This window comes from Acartia tonsa, chromosome 8, assembly GCF_053477335.1.
Source record: "Acartia tonsa isolate MP-2025a chromosome 8, ASM5347733v1, whole genome shotgun sequence".
Classification (NCBI taxonomy): Eukaryota; Metazoa; Arthropoda; class Copepoda; order Calanoida; family Acartiidae; genus Acartia; species Acartia tonsa.
The window spans coordinates 30,708,843-30,730,682 of NC_137267.1; the positions used below are offsets into that span (position 1 = coordinate 30,708,843).

The window sequence follows — 21,840 nt, forward strand, 5'->3', positions numbered from 1 at the left end:
TATTTTCTATAAAATGTTGCTGAATCCAACTTAACCACGGCTGTCTTTAAACTTTCTATTCGTACATCGTTACAATCGGTATAAGAATGCTTACAAATAATAAGAAATAGCCAAAACCTAAACGTAAGAGAAAAGGAGAAAAATATGTCTTTTTTAGAGCTGCTAGAAAAATCTTTGTTATCAAGTCTTGGCTATTCCAAATTGTATACAGGCATTCTTGTATCATAAACCCTAAAAGACCAAGGGGGAGGGGGGGGGGGGGCAGGTGCGACGTCCACACTGTTACATTAATGTTTAATTATTTTATGTGTGTAAAAGTTAGATGGATATAATTAAGACCTGACCTGACTGTGGTGATTAGACACAAGTGAAAATTTGATTTTTAGAATATCATCATATGATAGAACAGGGACGGGGTGTTTGGTTCCTTTCTTTAAAAATTAGGCCCAACTGAGGGCCCGATCTTTTAGGGTTAACAATACGGTTTTTTATACAAATTTAAATAATTAATTTTCTAATATATTTAAGTAGTAACGAATATGTACAAACACTTAAATTAATTGAAAATACGACAGGGTTATTACAATGGACATAAAATTATCTTCATCTACTTAATTCTTGAGTTTACAATACTATCTTTGGTTCCTGGTAAATATTTGATTTAATTTAAATGAGGTGAATTCTTAAAAAAAAACTTTTGCCTCACTAAAATCAGTTTGCCCCACAAAATTTTTAGTGAGCCTTACTGATTGTAGTGGGACAAACTAATTTTAGAAGGCAATTTTTTTTTAAAGAATTCACCTCTGTTTAGATTTTTTGCAATTATTTTGAAAGATTTCAATTTAAAATTTGGATAATTTAGTATTTACATATAATGATAAGCTTATAAGTAATTCACATACAGACAAACAAACATCCTAAACCTTCATAGCAAGATATCAAAGGGTAATTTCTAAATAAATAATGTAAAGCATGTAAGGTAAGTAGGTTGGTGATTAAATACTTTATTTACACTCGCATTTACAGTCGTGCTGCTGGCCCTTTCTGTTACGCAATCCATCCTGAAAAAAAAATTAGGAAGTTTTATAAATATTTTATCTTTCAAAGAGAAATCATCCCCGCCCCTATACTATTTCCTCTTACTCTTTACCCAGAGTGCCATAGGGGCGGAGCCGCTAAGATAAAATGATATTAAATATATTCATCTTTGTTTGTGTGTCCCTTAAGATCTCGCTGACCGACTGAACGATCATGTTTTTTCTCTAAAAATGTGTGTCACTCAAACTTAATTCAGATTATTTTAAGAAATTTTAAAATTATAAACTATTTAAGCTATGCTTTCTCATTACGCCCGTTCCTCCGTCCATCTACTATAATATTTAATGCTATTAACATGATTGTTCTTGTTTTATTGCTAAAGTGTAACATAACATGTGACAGAGGTGAAAATTAAACTTCTACTTGTTGTTGAAAATCTAATTAAACTTATCCTGATAAATTGATCCCGAAGGAAAAGAAACAGGGGCTAAAGATAGACAGATAGATGGATGAATATTTAAAGTGTGAGATTATAAAAAAAGTCTATTTAATCATTTACAGAAAAAAGCTTACTATCTTTGCATAAATAGAAAATTAGAGAGATAGATGAATAGATTTCTAAATGAATAAATGGATGGATAGTTATATTGATAGATGGATGTATGGAAAGAAGGTTGGATATATATAATATAGATAGATAGAAAGATGGATACATAAATAGATAGATAAACTTACCCCTGTATGTAGATAGATAGATAAATAAGTAGATAAATTGATAGATAGCTAAACTTACCCCTGTAGATTCTACATATGCTCCTAGAATTTCCATAGGGAGTGGGAACACGATAGTGGAATTCTTTTCAGCAGATATGGTGTGCAATGATTGCAAATATCTAAATAAAATTATTGATCTTGGAAAACAAGCCGCGGCTAGTAAAAGTGGCTGACTCAGATTATGACGTAAAAAAACAATGAGAGGCCAGTATACACTCTAATTGACCAATGGTAAATTTTATAGTAGCCTCTCAATGGTTAATTTTTTGGCGTCATTATCTGAGTCAGCCACTTTTACTAGCTTCAAGAAAACCAAGTTGCGGGTTTCGTCGTATTTTCACAGTATCTTTATAGATATTTTTAAAGATAAGTGATTATCCCTAAATCAGCAAAATCCTTTTTAGTCCCTTTGATTTCTTCCAAAAATTTATTTTTATGTGAGGTTAGTTTAACTTAAAGTTTAGATAAAACTATAGAGTTAAAGACTTTCAATAATTCAAATAAGGTTGGTAGTGGTCACGTATGGTTTACTAATTCATTAGAAAGGATTATATCCAATAAAAATTGATTTGCTTACAAATTTTTCTTTATTTTTACAAGACAAGCATTTACTTTACCTGAGCTGTAAAGCAGCTGGGCTGCTAGCAATGACGTCAGCTGCTTCTTTTAGGGCTTTGCTGCTCTTATACTCGCCATCACTTGCAATTACCTGAATAATAGAATTTCTTTCCGCTACTAAGTTAGAAGGTTGACTTAGAAAATCCCTCCGCTGTTTTAGGAAGATGTTCTAGGGGGGTGTAGAGGTGTGGACACCTAGAGGGGTGTAAACACCTTGCCTAATTTACCAGGTCGATCAATCAATTATGCAATATAAATGCATGTTTTATTTGGATGTCTTAGGATTAATTACTTTAGAAAAGTCAAAACTACAACAATATCAACAAATATGGTTGAGTGGATTTTTTTAATATTTCTCTTTCCTTTTACCTCTGTACTAAATTACGTTGTGTGTCATCATGATAAAAAATATGAATACATTCATAATATGAATACAAAATATTTCAAAATATGAATTTTTTTTACAATACATGTTCTCTTATTCTCACCGAATCATGGATAGAATAATAAATAATAAACATATATCTCCCAAAACTCTTATTTGTGTTATTCTGCCATTAAAAGTGGTAATTTATTTTAGGGGAAAAGAGGTTTGCAAATTAATTAACCATCATTGAGTTTTCATCCCTAATCCTGTCAGTCAGTCAGACAATTTTGTTTTAGTGCTTTAATATACGATTTTATAGAATATTTATTTGGCATTTCTTTATTTCCTCAAAAACGATGTATTTGCGTTTTTTACAATTGGTGTTTTTGAGGATAGCGTTTTTTTACGAAACTAGTAAAAATGTTTGACTCTGATTATGACGTAAAAAAATTAGCCAATGAGAGGCCAGTATACACTGTAATTGACTAATAATAAAATTTATAGTGGCCTCTCATTGGTTAATTTTTTTTGTCGTCATAATCTGAGTCAGCCACTTTTACTAGGGTCTTTTTTTACGAAGCCATTTTCTGAGACCTACTTTTCTGCTTCCTATGTGTCACCTGTTTTGCACAAATTGATTGGAAAATGGAAATCTCTGTCAAGGTTTCAAATATCTGCCCACAAATACACACTTTTTAGCAGCAAGGCTACTCTCTATGAATGAATGTCTGTCTGCTCGTCCGTCCATAACACTAAGCATGAAAAGAAAGTTAAAAGTTACGGTGCTTTCATCAAAGGACTTATCAAGCCTTAAAACCCCTTCCTATCCCTTATTTTTTTAAATAAATGGAAAAATGTTTGGGGAGGGTAGGATGTTTTTCCCCTTAGAGCCTACACTTGCAAGGGGGCCCTAACCCTAACCTGACCTAAAGTAATACCAAACAAACTAAAAATTACCACTTTTCCAGCCTCATTTAATTTTAAAGTAAGGGGGGGTGGGTTGGATATGGATATATATTTGTATATTTCCAACGGATTTTTTTCTCTTTACTTCGTCAATAGCTGAAGATGTCATCCTTGTTTCAATCACAAGTTGCAATTAGAAAATAATTAATTTAATTTTCGTCAATAACTGATGAAGTCATCCTTATTTTGATCGCTAGTTACAAATAGAAAATTAATTAATTTAATTTAGATCACCTTTAGATAAATCATGTGAGATTTTCAATTATATATTTGATAGATTTATAGTTATATAAAAATGGCTTTCCTCCTTATCATAAATGGATTAAAAAAAAAGGGAGAAGAGAAAGTAGTTTCATCCAGGGAGGGAGAGGACATAGTGTTCTTTGCTATACTAGTTCCCAAGGTTTTATAATACTGTTTTCTATTTCGTTGGCTAACCAACTTTGGGGACTTTTTTTAATTTTGATTGGTTCGTTCATTAAATTGAGTGTCCAAACGTTTCAACCAATAATGTGCAGAAGTGGTTATTTTGTGTATCATCATTGGGGATGAACATTAATTAATTGACGATTGTAAAATTCATAAAGATCACTCAGTTTTTTATGTCTAACTCCTCCGTGGATCCCTTACCCTATGGGGCCTATGGTTGAGGTGCTTTAAACCTGCGTGGCTTCTAAGAAGCACCCAATATACACTCTCTTTCCAAATAAAGAGATATACAGATGATCAGATATGTGAGTTAAAGCATATAAATACATAACTCTAGACTGTTTAGCTAGATGAATAGATATAAGTAGATATATAGATTTATAGATAATGGATAGATAGATACCTTAGCTCTAGCCTCTCTAGTGGCTTCGGCCTCAGCTGCCATAACTCTTTGCATGTTTTGCGGGAGCCTAAATATATTGGAAATTTTAGAGCACAGATAAGAATAAATAATTTTCTTTCTTTTCAATAATGGTTACTTTACTTTATACTAGCGGCTACGCCCCTAGCGGCCTCTTGGGGCACTTAAGGAAGGGAGAATTTGATAACCCAATTTATTATTTTAGATTTTAAAAGAAAAAGTAAAAAAAAAAATTTGGGGCCCCCCACCTTTTTTCAATTTTAGTTAAAAAATCAACAAAAAAAATTGGGAGGGATAATTTTTTTTCTAGCGGCGATTTCTCTTGGGAGGGTGGTGGTACCCTCCTCCAAAATGGTTATAAACCTTCCCGGGCCATATGAGAAGCTACCCTGTTAAGGAGAACCCGTTATGTTCAGCGGTTAGCGAGATCCTTCGGTACAAACAAACAGACAGACAAACACACATCCTGTTACTTTATCATAAGGATAATTTTTATATTTTTTTCACTGAAATTTCCCTTGCTTCCTATTTGGCTTGCAGACAGACAGATAGACATCGTGCTACTTTGTGTTATAGACAGCATAGTAGAAAATAAAAAGAAATAGAAATAAATTTTTATTTTATTTTAAGATTGTTTGCTAATGACAAATCCAGGTTTCTGTTTTAGATTGAATGACAGAGACTTATTGCGATTTAACTAGCTAATATTTTTTCTTAGCACAGCTAATCTGTGAAGATAGGCTTTTGTTTTAAAGATTTGACTGTATGTAATGACGTATGATGACCGGGAAAAAGGTATTGCCAACAAACGAAATAAATATAAAATAATATTTGGGGACCAGGTTAAAAGGTTGTCAATTGTGTTGCCCCCAACCACAGCTGAAAATCACGTACAGGTTTCGTGATTTTTTCCCGACCTAATTTCGTTGATGGTGTAAGCTGTATAATGACAAAGTTTTAGATTAATTTATAACATACAATATTTTTATCAATTTGAAATATATTATCCATTTTATATTCTTAAATTGTTCGTTGAAAAAAAGGTTTTAATCAAGCAATCTTTTTCTTTTTCAGTAATAAAAACTTTTTTTGTTGTAAATATTTAAGGAATTTTGGAGAAAATGTAAGAACACCATTTCTGATGCAAAACTCTAAATTGGATATATTAAGGTTTTTTTGTGTGAAAAATTTATTGGCTTCATTAGAAATAAAAATAATATTTTTAGAATACTAAAAAAAGACTTTGCCTTTAGTAAAGAATAGCGTAGGAATGGGGTTTGGAAAATCTAATATTTCATCCCAAAACAATATACTTTTATGAATAACACGTCTTAAATCTGCACGTGATTATTATGAGTAGAGGGACAAAGTGACTCAAAAATCAGCCATGTGACGTCATAAAAATGAGGGATAATTAATCTCTTTTTAGGGGTTTTCTTTCCCACTTCTTCTCTCATCTTCCTCATTTTTATGACGTCACATGGCTGATTTTTGAGTAACTTTGTCCCTCTACTTATTATGAACTTGTTTGTAATAGTTATAAATATTGATTACCTAACATCTTTGAGTTCAACTCTCTCAACATGAACACCCCAGGGGTTAGTTACATCTTCCTAAAATAGAAAGATAATTGGAATTTTTGTATTATCATAGTAGATAGATTGATGCAATATTGTTGTACTCTCTCAATATGAACACCCCAAGGGCTAGTTACATCTTCCTAAAATAGATAGATAATTAGATTTTTTGTATTATCATAATAGATAGATAGATAGTTACAATGCAATATTGCTACTCTTCCAACAAGGACATCCTTAGGATTAGTTACATCCTCCTAATATAAATAGATAGATAGAACTAGAAAGTGTGTCTATTTCAAACACACAGATATTTTATATTTGACATAAATTTTCGATCATAATCAATAATGTAATGATCTAGATCCTCAAATCCTTAATTGGAACAATCTGAAAACACTGCATAAAAAAATCACACTACATTATTTGTTACAAAATTTATGGTATAATCAAATATTCTCTTCCATGGCTACATCCCCAAATGACAAATAATTATCATTATGGGGTGTTGATTAACCGAGAACTAGGGTAACTTAAAAATGTCGTCTTTTCTAATATAAGGCTGCTTCTGATTGGTTGATCACAATACTAAAATCAAATCAGCTGACTTTTGTTTACATCCCCCCACAGTCTACACCAAACCATTGTGATCACACAAACCTTTCTTAAACTTTATTTCTTTTATTTTGTGTTTTTAATCAGAAGTAAATTAAATCAAAATACAAAACAAAAAACAGTACATAAAAAAAAAAATTCCCCGCAAATTAATTTAGGTAAGGATGTAACTCTGGCCGCAGTGAAATCCTTTAGGAAGCAAATTTTCTCTAGGCCACCCAAAATAACTAATATTCTTTTTCAGAATATTAGCTTATTTAAAAATGTCTTTCAACATGAATGTTAATGAAAATGTGAATGTCTCCCAACTCGAAATGGGGAAGAGAGATGAGACTGGAGCCGGCGGCCAACTCATCCCTGAAGCTACTGCCGGGGGGGATATCCCAATGGAAGAGGGACTGGTTGGGACCCCCCAAAGGACTACAGGAAGCCTCAAACCAACAGCAGAAACGGTCGGTAATTTTGATATTTCCGGCGTATCAGTCCCTGGGACAAGCAAATTTCCGAATAGGAGATTTGCTTCTCCCAGGAGAATGTCAACTTCGGCGCTCTCAGCGCCGACTACACCAGACGGACGTGGTACTACTGCGATGAAGGATGCCGCTGTTCTTACGCCATCCAGAGCAGGAAACCCATCCGGCGCAGGTACTTCCGTGGGGGCTGCCGCTGTCTCGACGCCACCCCCAGGGAATGACAATGGGAATTTGATGGATAAAACCATTATTTCCCTCGACAGAAGTACGGACGATTTTGGCCAGTTTCTGGATACATTTTCGGAAACTCTGAATGATGGAGCCGGCTGCAACACTGACAAAGGGGAAGGGGAGGGTTGGCAAGTGGAAAAGAAAAGGAAGAGGGGCAAGGGGGGGAAAACAAAGAAAGGGGAAAAACAGGTTGTCAGTGGTGCAGCTGTAGCCAGCAATCAGGGCAAGAACAGGGCCCACAAAATCAGGGCAGAAAAGAGAAGGGTCAAAAGGGACGAAATGTCCTTCTCCAAGGCGGCCAGAGTCGAGGGCCTGCAGGTGGATGTCAGGGCGGTGCCGGACAATGACGATGCCGGCGCCGATGCTGACCTCCACACGCTGGACCAAGATGACTGGGACACCATTGAGGCGGAGCTGGAGATGGCCCTAATGAGTGAGGGCCTCGACAAAAATCTCGAGGCCATTGACATGGGAAAGGACATCTTGGGGAGGGGGCGCAGGAACCATGGCTTCTGGGTCAAGTGCCGCAACCAAGCCACGGTTGATTTCCTGCTCAGGACAATCCGGCAAGCCGGAGTGCCCGAGGGCAGGGAAAAGCTGGGGTACAAGTATGCGGCATACGGCCCAGGGGAGATGCCGTTTGTGTGCCTCTCTGTCAAGAACCTCAAGAGGTTGGCCTGGAAAGAAAGGTCCTTAATGGAAAGCTTTCTCAGGTTATATAATCCATTTTTAAGGGAAAAACATCTAAAGGTGGTCAAGGGATGCTTGAACAAGGATGAGGAGCTTCCAGAGGGTGCTAAATTTTTTAGCATTGTCGTGGAAGTAGCCGAGGACGCCCTGGACAGCATCCTTGACCAAGGCAGCCAGCTGAAGACCAGCATCTACACGTACTCTGATGTCTGGGGTAAAGCTCTGGAGGATTGGAGTGAGAGGAAGAAGGAAGGTTTCCCACCCCTCCAGGAGGGAGCCTCCATGCAGGAGAAAAACTAAGTATTTTTCTATTTAGTATATTTATATAAATTTTTCCCCCTTAAATAATTTTTATAAATAATGACGCCACCTACTCAAACTAGACTAAAATTTAGTCAAATCAACTTACATAAAGCAATCGCAGCTACAGCAGTACATGACAATTACTTAAGCTTAGGCTTAAATAGTAACAACATTGACTTTACCTATGCAGGATTTGTCTCTCTGATACAAGAGCCAAATTTTAATCATAAAAGTTTTAAAATTACTGGTTTCTCAAAAAAACATAAGCTTTTTTGCGGTAAGCCTAATACTAAGAACAGGGCAGGGATTTTAGTATCAAAAAACCTTAATTGCTGGCAGATAAATCAGTTCTGTTCTCCCGATATGTGCTCAGTGGGCATGCATTTGGAGGATGGGACCACTTTAGTTATTTCTAGTGTATACATGGAATATCACCAGGGACCTGGAGCACCACCACCACCCCCGGAACTGCTGAGAGAGCTCACAACTTTCTGCAGGACCAAAGGATGGTCCCTACTAATTGGCAGTGATTCAAACTGCCATAGTACAGCTTTTGGCAGCTCAAATGACAACCGAAGGGGCGTAGAGCTCATGGAATGGTTGTCCTCCACAAACTTACACATTCTTAATAAAGGTAATGATTACACTTTTTCCGATTGTAGGAGACAAGAGGTAATTGATATCACAATAGGTGACACTAAAGTCTTAGACAAAGTAGTAAACTGGCAGGTATCTAGTGATGAAACAATGTCAGATCACCGTAGAATTGAATTTGACCTTATTGTAAGTAAAAACATAGCTGACCCAAATATGGACAACTCTTACAGAAATGTAAAAAAAACAGACTGGTCTCTCTTTGGTCAAAATTTGAACAAAGAAATTTCAGGTATTAATACAAATAGTGAAAACATAGACATACTAACGGATAGATTAGAAAATGCTATTATCAACTCCTATAACTCTAGCTGCAAGCTGAGATTCTTCAAAGGTAAAAGAAGACCACCTTGGTGGAATGGTAATCTTAGTCAAACACAACGTAAGCTACACAGAGCTAACGTCAAAAACCGCAGGTATAATACAGCTGAGACTAAAGAGGCATATGACAGGTTAAAAAGTAAGTATAAATCTGACATCAAAACAGCTAAAATTGAGGGATGGAAACGTCATTGTGACGAACTTTCAGACCTCACCACGGCAAGCAGAATACAAAAAGTTCTCGCCCAGGGCAACAAGATTGAACTAGGTACAGTAAAAAACCAACAAGGTGATTTCACCTGCTCCCCAGAAGAAACTTTAAAGGTATTATTAGACACACATTTCCCCAGTGTACCAGAGGAGGAACAGTATGTCCCTAGAGACTTTGGTGTAAGTAATCTAGATATTGACAACATTGTGAACAGACAATCAGTTAAGGCATGCTTTAAAAGTTTCAGTCCATATAAATCCCCAGGCCCAGATGGCATTTACCCAGCCATGCTACAACATGGCTCAGATGCCATTCTGGACCTAGTCACACATATCTACAAGCTAAGTATTATACAAGGTAAAGTACCTAAAAGCTGGTTGAGAACTAAAGTAGTTTTCATACCAAAGGTTGGTAAACTAGATTATAGTAACCCAAAAAATCTCAGACCCATCAGCCTGACATCCTTTCTCCTGAAAGGTCTTGAAAGGCTCATCTTCTGGTATCTTAACAGGACCACCTTCAAGTATAACAAGCTTCATAAGAACTTGTTCAGCTACAGGGAAAGTATATCTACAGAAGATGCTCTCCATAGGTTAGTACACAAGGTTGAAAAATCACTTGAAAAGAAAGAGATCACAGGTGCCCTCTTTCTAGACATTGATGCAGCCTTCTCTAAAGCCAGCATAAGCAGCATTATCAACAACTTGGTAAGGAAAGGTATAGATCCAGCTATTACAAAATGGTCAGAACACCTGCTCACCAACAGAATAGCCGAAGCCACGCTAAATGGTGAGTGTGTCACAAAGATCCCCACCAGGGGGACACCACAAGGTGGCATTATGTCCATCATCTTCTGGAATTTAGAACCAGATGATCTCTTAGATAGGTTCCCAGATGTACACCCCAGCATGATAAATGCCTTTGCTGATGACTTAGTGGACTTAGTCACAGGTATAGATATATCAACCATAGAGGATCGCCTAAACCAGGATGCAAAGGTAATGGAAACCTGGGCTTCAGACTGTGGCCTTAGTTTCAGCGCCTCAAAAACCAAAATCATGGTTTTCACCCGCAAACGCAACATCAGAAACCCAATAGTCAAGGTAAATGGTGAGTTAGTTGAAGTTGTTAAAACCTTTAAGTACCTGGGGGTCACTCTAGATTCCAAACTCACCTGGACCAAACATGTAGATAACATCACCAGGAGAGCAAATATAGTTATGAACCAATGTCGTAAAATGCTTGGGAAAAATTGGGGGCTAAGACCCAAAGTGTGTAGGTGGATGTACACTAGTCTAGTCAGACCCATCCTTACATATGGATGTCTAGTTTGGCTAAACAGTGCCTACAAAACCACACACATTAAAAAACTAGAAAAGGTCCAGCGCAGGGGGTGCCTTGCCTCTCTTAATGCAATGAAAACCACAGCCACACAGGCCATGGAAATTATTTTAGATCTACATCCTATAGAAATTCATATTAGGGCTCTATCACTGAAAAGTTACTTAAGGTTGACGAGGAATGGTAACTGGTCACACAAGGAAGGAGAGGTCACAAAACCTGAAAACCACACCAACAGAGTTCTAAAATTGGCAAAAGAACTCCCAGAACTATCACTGCCAACAGACAAGCTCATCAACAAGCAAAGGGGTGAGTGTAATTTTATTAGTATCATAAAAACAAAAGATGAGCTGAACAAATATCAGTTTAAGCTCACTACATCAAATGACAGCACCATTCATGTCTACACAGACGGGTCAAAAACCAAATCAGGTAGTGGTTTTGGCTACACAACCAAAGGTATCAATATCAAACAACAGGGATACAGGCACCTAGGTAAGATTGCCACAGTGTTCCAAGCGGAAATCCTGGCAATGGAAGCTGCGGCACAACATCTACTAGAAATCAACCCCATAGGTAAAAATATTAAAGTACATATTGACAGCCAGGCAGCTATCAAAGCTGCAAGTAAGTATATAGTGGACAGCACCTGTGTGGCGAGAGCCAAACAGGCACTAAACAGACTAGGTAAGAAAAATATGGTGGAACTTATCTGGATCCCAGCACATGTAGGTCACAAAGGTAATGAAATTGCGGATCGCCTAGCCAAGCTTGGCTCCGCAATGAACAACAAACAGGTAATCTATCCAGAACCACATGCACCCATTCCTATATCATACACCAATGGTATAATCAAAGAATGGGCCGACAGGGCTCATCAACAGAAGTGGATGAGTCCTGCTGACCCAAGATTCTGCAGACAAACACGAATGTTTCTGAAAGAAGCCAGAAACAATGTCTGGAAACTCATCCAGAACAAAAACAGGACTTTTGTCATGTATGCATGTCAGATCCTGACTGGCCACGCTAACACTAATAAACACTTATTTAGAATGAACCTGGCAGACAACCCAGGCTGTCAACAGTGTGGATTCCATGAGGAAACCATCAAACACCTCATCGGCTACTGCCCCAGATACAACAAGCTCAGGCTGGAGCTATTTGGTAACAACACCATACGGACCAAAGACTTCCATACCTTGAGTCTTAAGCACATATTGAAATTTATAAAAAAACAGGAAAATTTAGAGTTTAAAACCACAAGTTTAGAGAAACATATATTATAGGCGGACATGGGACATCATGTCACAACAAGAGAAGGCTAACATATACTATTTAGGTAGCCGCCCAAGTTCCTGAGGCCTGCTACATTCTGATACCTGATACCTGATACAAAATTTACATATTTTGATACGAAATGGCAGTTTTTATTTCATTAGTGTATTGAGTCAGTATTGAATATTAGAATTAAGCTTTGCCTGGGAAAATTTTTAACTTAAAAATGTGCCTAAAAGAAACAAAAGTTTATGTTTGTTTGAAATTTCTTTTTAATTTTGACGGATTGGTGTGTCTGATTGACCATAAAGAGTAATGCTTGTCATGTTTGTTTGCTTTTTATCATACCTGTTATTATGAATGGTAGGTTGAAAAAAACTAATTCTATTTTTATAAATCAAAAATCATTTTACTTAATGATACAAAAAAATGATGATACTTCTTTTTATTTTCTCATGAATGGAACTGATATTTATTAAAAATTATTATTTTCCAATTCTGAGGAAACAAACTCATTAAAAATAATATCATTATCCTTATAAAATTTTCCACACACTGCAAGATACAGACGGGTAATTTTTATTCCAGTTTGGCTTCGAAACCGATTAATATTAGCTGGATTAGAAACGGTTCCGATACCTACTGAAAAAAAATCATGTATAGCATCGTATTACAGACAATTTACCACGAGTATTGAAAAAATCATAAAATTAATGCCAGTTTTGATAGCTGGGCCTTTTGCCCCTCGGTACTAACAAAACTGGATTTAATCTTATAATGTTCATTTTAATATCCGCAGAAAGCTGTCTATAATACGATGTGGTGTACATCAATCTATCATACATTGTCTTATCCCTTGAGATCCCTGGTGGATATGACTAACTTACCAAAGTGTGATGCATATGTTCAGCCATGGCCTCTCTGTCTGTCAAAATATCTGATAAATTCTTAGTTCCCAATACATTTCTAAAACAAGGAAACAAGTATATAACAAGAATGACATCTATCATGATTAGCAATGGTGTCCCATAGAGTAGTGGTTAGCGCACTACGCTGTGGTTGGGAAAATCCGAGTTCAAGTCCAATGATAGATATTGCTCTTGGATTACAAATGCTGTTGCAATTTGTCATAATATAATCACGCAACCTTCCCTGTGATGCCCTTAGGTTGTAAGGAGGGAGATTTGTAGGAAGTTAGGATCCTACCTATCAAGCAAATATAATCGTGCTTTCCCTCGTCCATGCTCCTCATTCATATGAGAGTGCCATTAATTAGGGTGGCTTAATATGGAACAACTGCCAAAACTCTAGGCCAGGGTGATGTAATAATTAAGTAGCTTCCACGAGAATTGCGGGTCAGCTTGTAATGTAACATAGGATACATTCAGCTGTGCGCGAAGCTTATCAATCTAGGATTGGTCAAAGGATTCTCACCTACAATCTCCTCGTGCATCTGAATCCTAACTTCAGAGAATCAAGGCTATATACATACATCATGATTAGCGAGAAACATAATAAAGACGAACAGTAAAGGAAATAAACCCTTATTAGCTCAAAATCTTAAAGCAATTTTAGTAAAAACGATTGGATAGTTCAATTTTGCAGTGACCAAACTTTCTAATCAATAATTTTTAACAACAGAATGGGTAATTTTGTTTATCGGTTACAAATCTATTTATCATTAATTGTCTTATCCTTTAAAATCCCTGAGAAAAAGATTGCTTATTTAAACATATATAGTAAAAGTAATTTAAAGTTTGTTATTTGTTACCTCAAAGTTGTGGCTGCCAGAAGTTGCGTGGAACGAATATAGTTGTCATTGTTACAGATAGCAGAGAGAGGGTTAGATACCTAGATAGATAGCAGATATGTAGTTGGATACCTAGATAGATAGTAGATAGTTGGATACCTAGATAGATAGCAGATATGTAGTTGGATACCTAGATAGATAGAAGATATGTAGTTGGATACCTAGATAGATAGCCGATATGTAGTTGGATACCTAGATAGATAGTAGATATGTAGTTGGATACCTAGATAGAAAGTAGATAGTTGGATACCTAGATAGATAGCAGATATGTAGTTGGATACCTAGATAGATAGTAGATAGTTGGATACCTAGATAGATAGTAGATAGTTGGATACCTAGATAGATAGCAGATATGTAGTTGGATACCTAGATAGATAGCAGATATGTAGTTGGATACCTAGATAGATAGAAGATATGTAGTTGGATACCTATATAGATAGCATATATGTAGTTGGATACCTAGAGAGATAGAAGATATGTAGTTGGATACCTAGATAGATAGCAGATATGTAGTTGGATACCTAGATAGATAGTAGATATGTAGTTGGATACCTAGATAGATAGTAGATAGTTGGATACCTAGATAGATAGCAGATATGTAGTTGGATACCTAGATAGATAGTAGATAGTTGGATACCTAGATAGATAGCAGATATGTAGTTGGATACCTAGATAGATAGCAGATATGTAGTTGGATACCTAGATAGATAGTAGATATGTAGTTGGATACCTAGATAGATAGTAGATAGTTGGATACCTAGATAGATAGCAGATATGTAGTTGGATACCTAGATAGATAGCAGATATGTAGTTGGATACCTAGATAGATAGTAGATATGTAGTTGGATACCTAGATAGAAAGTAGATAGTTGGATACCTAGATAGATAGTAGATAGTTGGATACCTAGATAGATAGCAGATATGTAGTTGGATACCTAGATAGATAGAAGATATGTAGTTGGATACCTAGATAGATAGCAGATATGTAGTTGGATACCTAGATAGATAGTAGATATGTAGTTGGATACCTAGATAGAAAGTAGATAGTTGGATACCTAGATAGATAGCAGATATGTAGTTGGATACCTAGATAGATAGTAGATAGTTGGATACCTAGATAGATAGCAGATAGTTGGATACCTAGATAGATAACAGATATGTAGTTGAATACCTAGATAGATAGCAGATATGTAGTTGGATACCTAGATAGATAGAAGATATGTAGTTGGATACCTAGATAGATAGCAGATATGTAGTTGGATACCTAGATAGATAGAAGATATGTAGTTGGATACCTAGATAGATAGCAGATATGTAGTTGGATACCTAGATAGATAGTAGATATTTAGTTGGATACCTAGATAGATAGTAGATAGTTGGATACCTAGATAGATAGCAGATATGTAGTTGGATACCTAGATAGATAGTAGATAGTTAGATACCTAGATAGATAGTAGATAGTTGGATACCTAGATAGATAGCAGATATGTAGTTGGATACCTAGATAGATAGTAGATATGTAGTTGGATACCTAGATAGATAGTAGATAGTTGGATACCTAGATAGATAGTAGATAGTTGGATACCTAGATAGATAGCAGATATGTAGTTGGATACCTAGATAGATAGAAGATATGTAGTTGGATACCTAGATAGATAGAAGATATGTAGTTGGATACCTAGATAGATAGCAGATATGTAGTTGGATACCTAGATAGATAGTAGATAGTTGGATACTTAGGGAGAAAACAATTATATACATATACCTAGGTAGATACTTCAATTCTGGAATAAAAATTACCGGATCATGTTATAGACACTTATACTGTTATTTTTAAAAAATATTTTAAGAAAATTGTATGTAATACGATTCTATACATGATTTTTTAGTATGGCTGAGAACCGTTTCTTAACCAGCGGATAATAATCGGTTACTAAGCCATACTGTAAAAAATATATCCTGATATAAAAGACTAGTAACAGGATTTCTAACTTTGTGTTGGTGAATCTTTATGTAGTGATATGGTTCTCCTTTACAGTGGACTCTTGGAACTTTCATAATTGCTTTATGGAGGATACCTTCACTTTTTCAAGTGAAATCGCCCTTATAAAAAATACCCCACAAAAAATTTAAAGTGGAGAGTCGACTTTCCTATTCATCCATACCCTCCCCTTTTCTTTCTCACAAGTACCCCTAGAGGCCTCAGGGGGCGTATCTACTTGTGAATAGAAATTAATCAAAAGCAGGATTATTATTTTGCTGTTATTACTTCCAACTTTATTTGGATTGAATATAATAAAAATTATAGATATGTATTGAGAACCAATAATACAATTATACAAACAATTGTTTATTTGTAAGATGAATGCTAAGAATTCAATAATATGATTTCTTTTCACCAAGCTACTCCTTATTAACTTTGTCTGTCTGTAACGCTATGGAGGAAGTAGATTTTCTTGGCGGATATCCAGTATACAATTCATTGGTACATTGTTTATGCTACATAAGGTTTCGTGATATACAATCATATTTCTCTTTCCTTTACCTCTTTTTTATGACTACTAAACATTTGCTATACAACCTACTTTGTCCGTTAGCCTATACATAATTCTTGTGTGCTTTGCTGCTTTAGGATGTTGTCATCCTTGTAAATATGCGTAGTAAACAAAAAATATTAATATCTAAGTCGAACATTATTCTACATAAATCATTTATGATTTTTTTTCGTGTATTTATTTACATGATATACATATAAGCCAAAGAAATATTTTTATAATTATTTTTAGGGAAGCTCTATCTTTGTATCTTATTTTCATATTCTTATACTTGATCATTACCTGTAGGGTCAGACTTTAAAATTAGGTCCCAACTAATAAAGACAACCAACTTTTAATTGCACAACCTTTGTCTAGAAGTTCCATCTATTTGTATGTTTGGTAAGATGTTGCGCCTGCTTTGGGTCAAGGCATTCATCTTTCTCTTACTATTACTAACGAGCATATGAAATGGCAGCGGTGGGCACAGCTTTTAATGTCTTCAGTTAAAACGGGGATTTTGACGAGATTCGAACCCATCACCTTCCCTCACGATGATCGGATGCGCTGGTTGCTTCTTTATCTTTCTGAAGAAGTATATAAAAAATAGTTTGAAAATTGAAAATTAATAGACAAATATTAAAACAACAACATTAATATGGTGATTAATAGGCCCATGTACATAATTAAAAAGATGAACAAATAAGTAGATAGATAAATACAAAAGCATTCAGAATTTCTACGAATATTTTCATCTCAGGTTATTAATTGATAGACTTTAAAAAATATAAATAGACAAACAAATTAATAGATATATTCTTTGAAAAATACAATAGTATCTACTGAAAACGTTACACTGTCCTTTATATATTTTTCAAAAAGAACATGAAAGAAAGACAATTAGAGAAACTAATGGATAAAATTACAAATAGATAGATAGACGTACAAACCAATAGATAGATAGACTTACAAACCGATAGATAAATAAATACCTGGAAGAAGACAACAGCATCCACAGAAACAGTGACACTGTCCTTGGTTAGAATTTCTTGGGGTGGGACATCAAATGCCACAGTTCTGAGATCAACACACCTACAAAAAAATATGCAATGGTGAAAATCAAAAAATTCAATTTTTTAAATTGACAAAATTAGTTTTCATGATATCTGGTACCTAAACAAAATTCAACAGATGACTCATAGAACGTCTAGAATATTTGCTGAAACTGACAAGCTACTAAAATTGTAAATCCTAAGAAAAAGGGCGCAAATACGACAAATTCCATACATGCTACTACTTTGATAGTTAACAATCCAAATACTACAAATGATTGTCTTATACCTTCAGCCGGAAGAAAATAAGAAACAGATAATAACTAAGATACTCTTGTTCTAGAGTGGCTGCGCTGATAAATAATTTTCAACCTGTAGGTGTCAATGCAGGGAAATATGAAGAATATTCCGGGTCCTTTAGCCTTGCCAGACCTAAGCCTGCCCAGCCGGAATATTACAGCTCTCTCATATTCTTGGACAACCTAAACAGTGTCAGATTAGTGGGAACTTATGAAGCTAGATGTATAATCTGATAATATCTTATGGGTTTAGTTCCTTTCGTGGCAACGCCCCTTAAGGGGCGATTCGACGTATTTAAATGGCTTTTGATAGGTTATTTAAGGTTAGGTTATATTTGGTTAGGTGGTGGCCCCACGGGGTTAGAGCCCCCCGCAGTCACTAGAAATAAGAGAAAGGCTACTGTGAAAATACGAAGAAACGCCTCTTAATGGGCGTTGCCACGAAAGGGACTATATCCGATCTTATAAGTGAATAAACACAATTTTCAAGGCAGGATTTATTTCAGTTTGTAATAAGATTATTTTTGCTTCTCATTGCATGTTGTTTGATGAAAAAATCCTCATAAATTGAAAAAAAAACAGCATAAGTTGTTTTTCTTCAGTTTTTTCTTATCCTTCTAGATATACGCGGTTTTAGATGTTAGAAGGTACAAGAAATGCAAGACACAAATAAGTTATTTGTATTTTGTTTGTTAAAGCCTATTTTTGTACGAGATTTACGTTTCTTTTATAATCGTATTTGTTAGGATATTTTGAAATATAATTATTTTTCATTGTATGGCTATTTTGGCGAAGATTCTATACAAATTGTTCCGCTTTAACACAAAAATATTAAAATAAAACTATATTCAAGAAAGATATATTTTTGTTGAAAAAATTGATGCATATAAGAATAATTGAGTTGTGATCAAAAGTTTAAGATTGATTTCCAATTATGTTCCCGAATGGGTTATATCTGTAGATAACTCTTGTCCCATAGGAAAACTAAGTCTGCATTTTTTCTCTCGGAAGGCCGGGTACAGGTACCATTCACTGTGTAATCATTTCCCCTTAATGTTTTAGAATTCCTTATTTCAAATATTTGTTGCTACCCAATTCCCCCTACCTTGATTTATTTGCCCTTTTTGTTAGTTAATAAATATATAGGAATAATTAGGAAAATGATCAGAAAAATACTGGTATCAATAAATCATTTGTTTTCTATTTTGTTTTGTGTTGTTTATAGGGTTATTTTTCTCTAGGGGGGGGGGGGGGTAACCACTTTTCCCGGTGCTATTTCTAATACCTGTTACACTTGACATACCCCCTTAGCTAGGATGTCAGGGGGTTTAGATCCCTGACAAGGGGATTATTTATAGGTTTAGGAGGTGGACCCCAATTGGGGTGTATGCATCCCCTTTTGCACGTTTGTGCTTGTGTGTAAAATTTAAATAAACTAATTTTAATTGATAATATAAAATCAATAATTAAGTCTTTGTGAAGTAGGACCTAAAGCTAAACCATATTATACAGTACTAGCCCTTTCAAGATAATCACATTCATAACAATCAATAACATTTGCCTTAACGGCGTGTCTTAGGATTTGTTATTAAAAAATATATCAATATGAAGCTTCTTAAATAAATTTTGACAATCAGACTTTCTGACATGAATACAGAGGTGCTTCGCTTTATAAATGATATATTATTTTTAAAAAAAATAATCATGTCTAAATTATGGATTACATTCATCATCTATGAACGTAAATACGCAATGAATCTAGCTGTAGAAAGCTTTGCTATTAAAAATACCTTAAAGCAGCCCCACAGGGTGAAGGGGAAGGTAAATAGGAGTAGAAGGACAGAGAGGGTTATGAACAAGAACGTCACACATCCATTGGTTTCCTAAAAACATTCTTAATAAGATTTATTTACCGTTGTGTAGCAATCATTCTTCCCCCAGTACCAAATACAACTACCTTCACCACTTATTTAAAATTTATTTCAAAATAACGGGGGGTGGGTTGTTGTAATTTTGAATACAAATGTATAAATAAGGTTTTGAAAATAAAAATAAAAAAATTCGTGAGGAAGGTTTCGTGATTTTTTTCCAATAATAGGTCTTTGTTTAACACATGCTTTTAAATCTACTTGTTTGTATTCTTATCCATTTTTTTTGTGCTTCGCTAGTTATGGATGCTGTCATCCTTGTTCCCTAATAAATGACAATTTAATGCAATCTTCTTTGTATATTCCTATCAATTGTCTGTTCTTTTTTTTGCATAAATTTCGTATTTATAACTAACTTTACAAACTAAATAATAATCTGATTATATTTGTGATTACTTTCAAACTACATATATTTGCTTCCTCTAAATATTGTGTAGTCTTCCAGAGAGGAAGGGAATAGTCACATAGGCAAAAAAGGCGAGGTTGTCTAGTGTTGGCATTATATGGGTAGTTCTGTTTAAGAATAAAAATCTTCCTGGCTATTGCTTTCTGCCACTAGTACACACAGTAGTAGTAGTTTGTATACTTCATTGTTCTAATAATCTTCTATCTATCTATCTATACCTCATCATCATCAGGGCATCCATAATTTTTTCTAAAAGCTGTTTGTTTTCCACCCCCTCTGTTAGCCTCCACTGATTCACCCTCTCCCATTTTTTAAAGATCTAATAATTTAAAAACAATAAATTTCTTTTTAAAGAAAGTCTTCATCCTTATATCAAAAATAATAGGAACTGTGTCTGTCTCTACACCGAAGAATCTTGGTAACTGCTGAACCAATAGGTTTCTCCTTTACAGTGTAGCTTCTCATTAGTCATGGACATGTTTATAGCTATTTTGGGGGAGGGTATCACCAAACCTTAAAATCCCCCCCCCCCCCTAGAATTTATTTATATTTTTTCTCTTGGAAACGAAATTGGAAAGTGGAATTCAACCCCAAAAATCACAACAATAGGCTACCTGTAAAACGAACATTAAATGTTAAATGTAAGTTTGACTTCAACAAAGTGTTTAATAAAATAAAATAGTTATATTTATTTGTTTTTATCCAAGTTAATAAATCAAACCGCAAGGCTTATCATTTCAAAAATTGTAAAACAATATATGCTTTCTTTGGGATCTTAAAGTAAAAAGAGTACAACTGTTTTAATTATTTGCTTGAATGTAAATGTGAGGGTGTAAAGCTTGGGGAGTGTAAAAAGTAGAATTAATTGTTGCTGCACAACATTTTTGGTGCTTTTAAACAAATTGCTTGTTGAATACTTACACCCCCTCCCCTTCCCCCCCACCACCTTAGTTTTGTAATAAATTGTAATAAGAGAGGAGGAGGGGGGGGGGGGGGTGCATTTGCCTAACCTTTGAAGGTTGGGACCTAACAAAGTATCCAATAACCTGATGAATAACAAATTCCCCTATTTCTAATTTATTTTTTTTTTAAATGGAAGGGGGTAGGTCTCAGTTCTCAACAGTGTACTTGTATATGCGCTAGATTTTTTACATATTTTTCTATAGATTTTCATTTCTTCACTTCTCATTTTTTTGGGTTCTTCTTTTCCCAAACGTGTATTCTTCAATCATTGTGTCCAATGGTTCTGATCTACTACTAAGTTACTCTACTAAGTTAAAATAATCATCACTGACGTATTGTCGAGACGACACGCCGTTTCTTTTGATAAATAAAACGTCCTGATATTCCAATCTAACATGCATATATTCTTGTATTCATGTTAATCAATATTCATTTATGTAAAACAGCTTACATTGACTCTCAGCTGTGCTACTTATGCACGTAATTGCCCATGTTATATTTGCATGTAATTGTTATTCTAGATGCATAAATATGTTCACATAAA

The 21,840-nt window shown here is 35.1% G+C and overlaps 1 protein-coding gene across 1 annotated transcript; it reads right to left on the minus strand.

Annotated features, from left to right (window-relative positions):
* Positions 1–262: 262 nt before the first annotated feature.
* LOC145326480 (band 7 protein AGAP004871-like) lies at positions 263–20,655 on the minus strand. The gene is made up of 11 exons (XM_080169848.1): positions 20,552–20,655; positions 19,790–19,882; positions 18,073–18,182; positions 17,641–17,740; positions 14,076–14,155; positions 13,192–13,270; positions 6,168–6,226; positions 4,596–4,662; positions 2,430–2,521; positions 1,832–1,931; positions 263–1,061 (listed from the first exon to the last, which is right to left on the minus strand). Exons 1-11 carry the CDS (start codon positions 20,639–20,641, stop codon positions 1,005–1,007), a joined length of 927 nt encoding a protein of 308 aa, XP_080025974.1. The 5' UTR covers positions 20,642–20,655; the 3' UTR covers positions 263–1,004.
* Between the last annotated feature and the right edge of the window lie 1,185 nt (positions 20,656–21,840).